Here is an 8,656-nt window from a genome sequence, read left to right on the forward strand (position 1 = left end):
ACCTGGGGGCCCAGTCAGGAACACGTGCCGGGCCATACGGGTAGGCTCGGGTTTGGGGCACGACCCGGGTAGGGGTGGGGTCGAAGTCGCCGAACCGGGAAGGTGGGAGAGGTCGCGACCCAGGGTCCGCCCCCAAGCAGCGCAATCCCCTCCTCCGCCAGCCGGAAGTAACGTCTGTAAGGCCGCGCATGCGCCCTCCGCACTCAGCGTCGGTCTGCGCTTGCGCCCCGCGCGCTCAGCGTCGGTCTGCGCTTCCGCCCTCCGCGCTCAGCGCCCATCTGCGCTTGCGCCCTCTGCGCTTAGCGGCGGTCCTCGCTGAGACCTCCTTTCAGCGACGTGGTTATTCTGGTCTTCCCTCGGTCTGTGTGCTTCAGCCTCCGTGTTGGACTTAGGCAGGGTGTTTGCGAGGAGGTGTGCGTAAAAGCCTTTTACTAAACCACTGCTGCTCAGGTGAGCGCCGTTTACGAAGTTCTGGGACCGGACCTGAGAGCTGAAATTTCCCCAGGCTGCGGGGAGAGACCTCCTGAAGGAAGTTGGGGTCCTAGAAGCCTTCCCAAAAGAAGGAGGATTTGCTACCGATTGGAACTACTTCCCCAGTGTTGTCAGCCACCTCTGCAGTGTGGTATTAGATGGCCGTTCATGCGTGGGCTCCAACTCCCGAGATTCGGAGTGATTGATCTTGGGCGAGCCCTGAGCATCTGGGTCTTCTTGATACTGTTGAAACTCCCCGGCAGTTTCAACTATAATCCCGTCTTCACCCGTGCATACAAAGACCAATTTCCCCTTCTTGCCACCGTCTCAGAAATGTAAACCAACGCAAGACCCAGCCGGAGGATCTTCCTGTGCCAAGCATTAAGTGGTTTTCCTCCTCAATTAACCATTTGAGGTGTTTGATCCTGCGAAATGAAGTGGCGGTGGCCTTGGGCCGGAGTTACCTGTAAGCCCTTTCACTGTCATACATGTACAGTTTGTTTCGTGATCGATCATCCTCCACCCTGTCTGGGAAAGCAGTTTCACTGAGTGCTCAACTCAATTGTGTGGGCACACACAGGACTTCCAGAGCTCCCCTTAGCCTGGTTGTTCATCAGTTAGATGGCCTCCATTTCTTACTGTTTGAAAAGGAATCATGTAAAAGTCAGATTTGTTCAGTCGAGTTGTCACCATCATTTCTGCAACATTTATAACGTTGCGTCACTGGTAAGGTAGGGCCTTCCACCCAGATTTCTTTCACCTCCATTGCAAACTGGAGTCAAGAGCAGTTGATATAGTCAAGTAAACCCACAGAGTAGTTTCCAAAAGAAAGAAATGTGTACACCATCGTATGTATGATCTTCTTTTTATAAAAACAATTATTTTAAAGTGCTAATTATGTAGGATTCCCATCACTGAAGCAGTTTGTGTTTGCAAGGTTCACCAGGAGATGGGATTATTATATTTTGAAGTTATGCCTGGAATTCTGGTAGCCACCAGCAGACCTGTTTAGGTAACTCAGTTTAGGTACCTCAGTTTAGGTAGACTCTAGATGTAGAATGCTGGTATTTCAGAACGAAAAGAAAATTCTTCCAAAGTTGGATGATCTTTTTCCATCAAATCTATTTGTTTGGGCAGTTTACTTGGATATCTTCACTTTATAATAATTAATTGATCTGCATCTTTGATTTGTGCAGTTTCCTTTGTGGGTTACACATCAATCACAACCGATGAAATACCTTATCTTAGAGATTAGGAACAAAAAGGCAAACATGATTAGTCACCCATTTTTAAATAAATAGATTATTAAACTACTGTGCTGAAGCTAACTTTTGCTTACTATCCAACCAGTGTATAATTACTTAGAACAGGTGATTCCAATTCTCTCTTCCTGCAGGACCTGGGTGCAGGCTCACTTTTGATAGAATGCAGTACAGCTGTTTATTAAAGCAGTTAGTAAGCATACATCTGAAGTCTCTACAGTTCCAGAGACTGTTTCCTCTATTGCTGCACCCAAGCCCCTAAAACAGTTCCTGGCACACAGTAAGGGATGCTATGTGGTCTGTGCTATCTGCAGTGTATAAAGGCATGAATAAGAGGAGCTCCTTTAGATTCTTGCCTTTTGAGGAATTTTTAGTTGATTGGGTAGAGAAGCCCCTCGGGCTGTCACAGTCGTGTGGGTGCTGTAACGGAGGCTGAGTGGGCACTGGTGAGGGGCCAGGAGGATGAGAAAAGCCTTCCTAGTCCAGTGACTGTGAGCCTGCTTGGAGGATGAGTAAGAGGCAACTGCAGAGAGCAAAAGGGGACACCTCTTAGGTCCCCTATCCTTTTGTGTCTCTGCTCCAGTCACCACTACTAGTGGGTGGCTGTCCTCAATCTGGAGTGGCAGGGAGTGAGGTGGTTAGAAGGAGGTACAGGTCAAATAAAAGCCGGGTGTTTCTGTGTGACCAACCCAGCTTGAGTCATGTGATTTCTGGAGCCAGTCACTGAGCCAAGGAGATGGAATGATCTCACTGGTCAGGCTTGGATCAAGTGCTCCCCTGGAGAAAGGGGTGATCTGCCCCTTACAATGCCAGAGACCCAGGCCTGAGGGAGGGATGCTCCCCAAAGGAGAATTTAGGCACTATTTCCACAGGGGCAAATGAATACCAGGCTGGCAAAACAGATTCACGTGTCCTTTTCCCCACTTTCATATTTTTACATCTGCAGTAGCCATAGTCTTGGTTCTGTTTTCTCGTGCTTAGGACATAATCCAAGTTTAAATTGTGTGTATGTTAAGTGGCTTCAGTTGTGTCTGACTCTTTGTGACCCTACGGACTGTAGCCCTCAAGGCAAGAATACTGGAGTGAGTTGCCTTGGGAATCTTCCCAACTCAGGGATCGAGCCCATTTCTCTTATGTCTCCTGCATTGGCAGGCGAGTTCTTTACCACTAGCACCACCTGGGAAGCCAAGTTTAAATTATGTTAGTACAAACATGTTAGGGGAAACACTGACTGAAACTACTCACCTTGGCCAGGCACCAGAGCAACCACTTGCGTGGGATATTTTACGAAAGGAGGTCCTGGTAAAAAACGGAACTAACAAGCCACCACCAACCAGAATTCAGGAAAGGTCAAAAGGAAACAGGCAATGCCAGTCCATATGTCCCCCCCCGACTCCTGGCTGGAATGCATCTCGAGCGAGTGATGCTCACGCCACCAGGAGGGACCCTGAGTCAGAATGATTGGCCAGAGACAACACGGAAACTAATCCTATCACCATAAACCCAAGACTGTGAGCCACATGACAGAGTGGTTCTCCTGGGTTTCTGTACCTCCTGCTCTTAACCCTAGTGCCTCCTTCCCAGCAAGGTTTCTTGCTTTGCTAGCACAAGTGTCTCCTTAGACAATTCATTTCTGAGTGTTAGACAAGAGTGCACTCTTGGGCCCTGGAAGGGATCCTTCTTCCTGCAAAAAATATACTTAGGAGTGAGTGTTGTGTGTGTTTGTGTGCACACTTGCACATGCATAGGTTTATAGGTTTGGGGAATATTTGTATACATCTCATCTCATTTGACCAGTTACTGTACAGTTGTGGGCACCATATCCTTGTATAGGGTTAGGAAAAATGGAGCTTTGCAGAAGCGCTGTCTCAAAGTAAGGGGCAATGGGAAAGCTGTGTATATGGCCCTATATGTGAGACAGCAAAAGAGACACAGATGTAAAGAATAGTCTTTTAGACTCTGGGAAAAGGCGAGGGTGGGATGATTTGAGAGGGTAGCATTGAAATGTGTATATTATCATATGTGAAGCGGATCGCCGATCCAGGTTCGATGCATGAGAAGGGTGCCCAGGGCTGGTGCACTGGGATGACCCAGAGGGAAGGGATGGGGAGGGAGGTGGGAGCGGGGTTCAGGATGGGGGACACGTGCACCCGTGGCTGATTCATGTCGATGTGTGGCAAAAACCACTACGATATTGTAATTAGCCTCCAATTAAATAAATTAATTTTTTTAAAAAAAGTGTGGCTATGATTAGAGCGGGCTTCCCTGATGGCTCAGACGGTAAAGAATCCGCCTGCAATGCGGGAGATTTGGGTTCGATCCCTGGGTTGGGAAGATCTCCTGGCGAAGGGCATGGCAACACACGCCGGTATTCTTGCCTGGAGAATCCCCGTGGACAGACGGGCCTGGCGGCTGCAGTCCGTGGGGTCACAGAGAGTGGACGTGACTGAGCACCTGAACACAGCACAGCATCATCAGAGTGAGTGCAGAAAACCAAGCAGAGGAGAGTCATGTCACTGCGAGATCCCAGGGAGAATGGGCAGCCAGCAGGAACGGGCATTTAGCTTCTTCATGGATAAGAGGAGTAAACAGGGAAAGTTGTTAAGAGTGAACCACCAGGGACATGCTGAGAGGTCCAGGGGAGAGGAGCAGAGCTTCTGTTTGGCTGTCTCGTTCCTCAGGAAGGCTAACACTATGTTTTGCTCAGGTTCATTTTCATTCGTTTCACTGGGATCCCATCAGTGGAGTATCTATTGTTTGCAGAATAATATGGCAATTGTTCTGGTTTGAATCGGCCTCTGATGTGTAGGAACCAAAAAAATAAAAAAAATAAATTGCTGTCTCTAATGAATATTCAACACCTGATATAAATAGAGCTGGTTATTTAATATATTCACCTTCCTCCTTCCCTCTCTCTCTCCCTTCCTTTTTTTTCTTTCATTCCTTTCTTCCTTATTGTATTGCAGACACTGCACTGTGGTACATAGTAGGGATCAAAGATACATTTGAAATATGTAATATTTCATATATTTAAATATCACATACTAATGCATATATATGAAATCTAGAAAGATGATACCGATGAATTTATTTGCAGGGCAGCAATGGAGAAACAGACATAGAGAACAGACTTAGGACATGGGGGGTGGGGAGGAGAGAGAGGGTGAGATGTGTGGAGAGTAACATGGAAACTTACAGTACCATATGTAAAATAGATAGCCAGTGGGAACCTGATGTATGACTGGAAACTCAGACAGGGGCTCTGTGACAATCTAGAAGGGCGAGCTGGGGAGAGAGATGGGAGAGAGGTTCAGGAGGGAGGGGACATGGGTGCACCTATGGCTAACTCTTGTTGATGTTTAACAGAAAATAACACAATTCTGTAAAGCAATTATCCTTCAATTAAAAAATCAATAAAAAAACACTGGTGAGCAGACTTTTATACCTAGGTTTACATTTTTTAAAATATTAAATATCCATGAGCTCTTATTTTTCATTCAACATGAAAATACCTTTATCTGAGCTCCTGAGGGAAGAATTCCTTTCCCACCCCTTTAGATTACCTACCTTTTTGAATAACAATTGGCATTGGGAAAGCTGGTATTGCATTCTGGCCTCCAACCTTGTAGTACTTAGACATTTAACAAAAGGTAGTATCTAACATTTACCTGGTGCTTACCATGTGCCAAGTTCTCTTCGCAGAGCCCTAAAAATTATAGTGACTTCTTTAATCCTCACCAAAACTTCATTCTGTCTATGGACAAACTAAAATAGAGAGGGACAAAGGAAACGACCCAAGACCACAGTGCATATACCCACATGTGTTTAGATGTGATTGTGTGTATGTCTGTGTATATATGTATATCCGTGCATGTGTGTATATGGTTCAAACTCAGGTATTTGGGTGCCAGAGTCTTTCTGATACAGATTTTTAACTTTTGTCCTGAAAATAGGTCATGGGCAACATCACAGAGTGAAAAGTTCACATGAGGACTACAAACCTGCTCCATTTGTTACTCTTCCTTCTTCTAGGAAAACAAGCATCATGTTACAGCAAGTCCCCTACATAGGAAGGAGTTCTCTTCCAAGAGCACGTTCGTAAGTCCAGTTTCTCCCTAAGTCCAACAAAGTTAGCCTAGGTACCCAGCTAACAAAGTCTGTTACGTAGTAATGTACTGTAATAGGTTTAGAATACTTTTCACACATATAATACACAAAGAATAAAGCATTTTAATCTGACAGTACAGTACCTTGAAAACTACAGCAAAACAGCTGGGCATGTTCCCGTCTTTGAAAGTTCCCAACTTGAAGGTTTGTATGTAGGGGACTTGGGGCTTCTCCGGGGCTCAGCGGTGAAGAATCCGCCTGCCAGTGCAAGAGATGTGGATTTGATCCCTGGGTTGGGAAAATCCCCTGGAGAAGGAAATGGTAGCTCACTCCAGTATTCTTGCCTGGGAAAGCCCATGGATAGAAGAGTCTGGCGGGCTACAGTCCATAGGGTTAAAAAGAGTCGGACATGACTTAGAGACTGAACTGCAACAGGGATAACATGTAGGGGACTTACTGCACTGAAGAGCTAAGGTAGTTCTTGAAGGACAGAGAGAATGGAGCGCTCTTTCTCATTCTAATTCTCTTCCAGGGCTGTCTAGGGTAATAATTCCTATCACATCTGTGTGCGTGGACCAGCTAACTCAGAGATCCCTGGGTCGGTGATCATGGAGTGAGCCAAGCAGGCCCCCGTCTCACCCCCAAATCTCACTGGATGTGAGACTGCAAGTCCTCGGAGAGACACAGCCGCTGTCCTCCTGCTGGGCTCAGTCAGACATCCTCTCCTCCCGCCTCAGCCTCTCTCAGCACAGCTACATCAGGTAGTGCCTCTCCTCTGACTAGGTACGAGCTTAACAACATTTATTCAAGTTTCATTGTCTTTCCCTGTAAATAATCTGCAGGAGAAACTAATTGCTTTTTAATTTGGTCAAAATACATCATCCCCAGAATTGTTTGCACCATGAGCCCCAGGCAAAAGAGGCTATGGGTGTTAATTAGCCATCTTCATCCGTGTGGGAGCCTGGGTTCTCCTCCCCGTCTCCCATGCCCTCTGGTCCATTTCTAGTTAAGGGCATGGTTTCAGCTCCATTTGCCAACAAGTTGATAAAAGGTTTTGCTGGCTGAAAACTAGAGGAAACTTAAGGAATAATTCATTTTCATTTCTATTGTGTATCTTCAGTCTTCCTGAAGAACATCATTGATTCCTTTCCTGGACCAAAGTTCATCATCCTCTCCTAATGCCAATGAGGTCTGAAATCTGGTGGGTTGGATAGATAAAGCATTAGTCTGTGGCTGGCGAAAAAGTAATTGGGGGCCTTTTAAAGGCAGGTTCTGTTCTCTCCTGTTTCCCTGAACGAGCCTACACAAAGACCCTGGATGGTGCATTTCAGTCACCCTAGTGTGAGAGCAGATTTTCACAAGGATATGGATATTCAGGGGCTTCCCAGATAGTGCTAGTGATAAAGTACCTGCCTGCCAATGCAGGAGATGTAAGAGACACGGGTTCGATCACTGCATCAGAAAGATCCGCTAGAGGAGGGCATGGCAGCCCACTCCAGTACTCTTGCCTGGAGAATCCCATGGACAGAGGAGTCTGGCAGACTACAGTCCATGAGGTCACAAGAGTTGGACTTGATTGAAGCCACTTAGCGCATGCGCATGCATAGACATAATCTGCCTGCAGAACGTAATCTTCCTGAGGACTTCGCCTCCAGCCCTTATTTCAGAACAATGCTCCCAGTTGAGTCACAAAGAGAGTTGAGAAGTGACTCAATGCCTCATCCTGTTCACTGCTCCACCGACCCTTATGTTTGGAGAGCTGAGGGTAGTTGGCTCCTGGGATGCCCTGCATGGATGTAGCCTAGCATCCTTCATGCCCCCTTCGTGCTGGAAAGCAGAAATTATGACATTGGATAGGAGGATCAGGCCAATCTTGAGTTGTTTAGGGCTCTTACCTGGTATGGAGGCGATATTAAATGTTCTCACGTGCCCAAAAGTCTCATGTGCTCTCTTCCCCAGGGCCTTTGCACATGCTATTTCTTCTGCTTCAAAGGTTCTCTATGCTCCCATCGTCCCCTCATTGTGCGTCATGCATGCGTGCTTGTGCTCAGTCATGTCCGACTCTTCGCAACACCATGGACTGTAGCCTGCCGGGCTCTTCTGTCCATGGGATTTTCCAGGCAATAATACTGGAGTGGGTTGCTATTTTCTCCTATCTTCCTCTAACTCACATTTATTCAGCATTCTTGGCTCCCTAGTACATACCAGGTGTCCCTGATAAATGCTCCCTTAGGTTTCTGAACTTGTAGTTTTTTTCAATTACCATAGTTGTAATTGAATAATTTAGATATTTAAATTTATAAAATTACTTTCTCCTCTGCTAAAATGAAAGCTTTATGAGTGAGGGAACTGGTTCCAGCTTTTTCCACCACTGTAACCACAGCATGTAGGTGTTCAGTTACGCTTGCTAAGTAAATGAATTTCCAACTCAGTATTTTAAATGGAACAGTTTTGAAAAATCTTTCCTTTGTTAATAGTTTTTTGTTGTTGTTATTGTTCAGTCACTCAGTCACGTATGACTCTTTTCGACCTCATGGACTGCAGCAGTCCAGGCTTCCCAGTCCTTCACTATTTCCCAGAGTTTGCTCAAACTCAAGTCCACTGAATTAGTGATGCCATCCAACCATCTCATCCTCTGTCATCCCTGTCTCCTCCTTCCTTCAATCTTTCCCAGCATGAGAGTCTTTTCCAATAAATCAGCTCCTTGCATCAGATGGCCAAAGTATTTGAGCTTCAGCTTCAGCATCAGTCCTTCCAGTGAATCCTCAGGGTGGAGTTCCCTTAGGATGGACTGGTTTGATCTCCTTGCTGTCTAA

At 46.2% G+C, this 8,656-nt stretch overlaps 1 protein-coding gene across 2 annotated transcripts in view; it reads right to left on the reverse strand.

The window, feature by feature from the left end:
* Nucleotides 1-161, reverse strand: part of NTPCR (nucleoside-triphosphatase, cancer-related) — a 35,623-nt gene extending 35,462 nt beyond the window's left edge. For both annotated transcript variants that reach the window (XM_061161469.1, XM_061161470.1), the window contains exon 1: nt 3-161. In XM_061161469.1, the coding sequence (XP_061017452.1) occupies nt 3-36 (34 nt within the window). In that variant the 5' untranslated portion in view covers nt 37-161. The remainder of the gene's footprint in view (nt 1-2) is intronic.
* Nucleotides 162-8,656: the final 8,495 nt, after the last annotated feature.

This window comes from Dama dama, chromosome 15 (genome assembly GCF_033118175.1).
Source record: "Dama dama isolate Ldn47 chromosome 15, ASM3311817v1, whole genome shotgun sequence".
Taxonomy (NCBI): domain Eukaryota; kingdom Metazoa; phylum Chordata; class Mammalia; order Artiodactyla; family Cervidae; genus Dama; species Dama dama.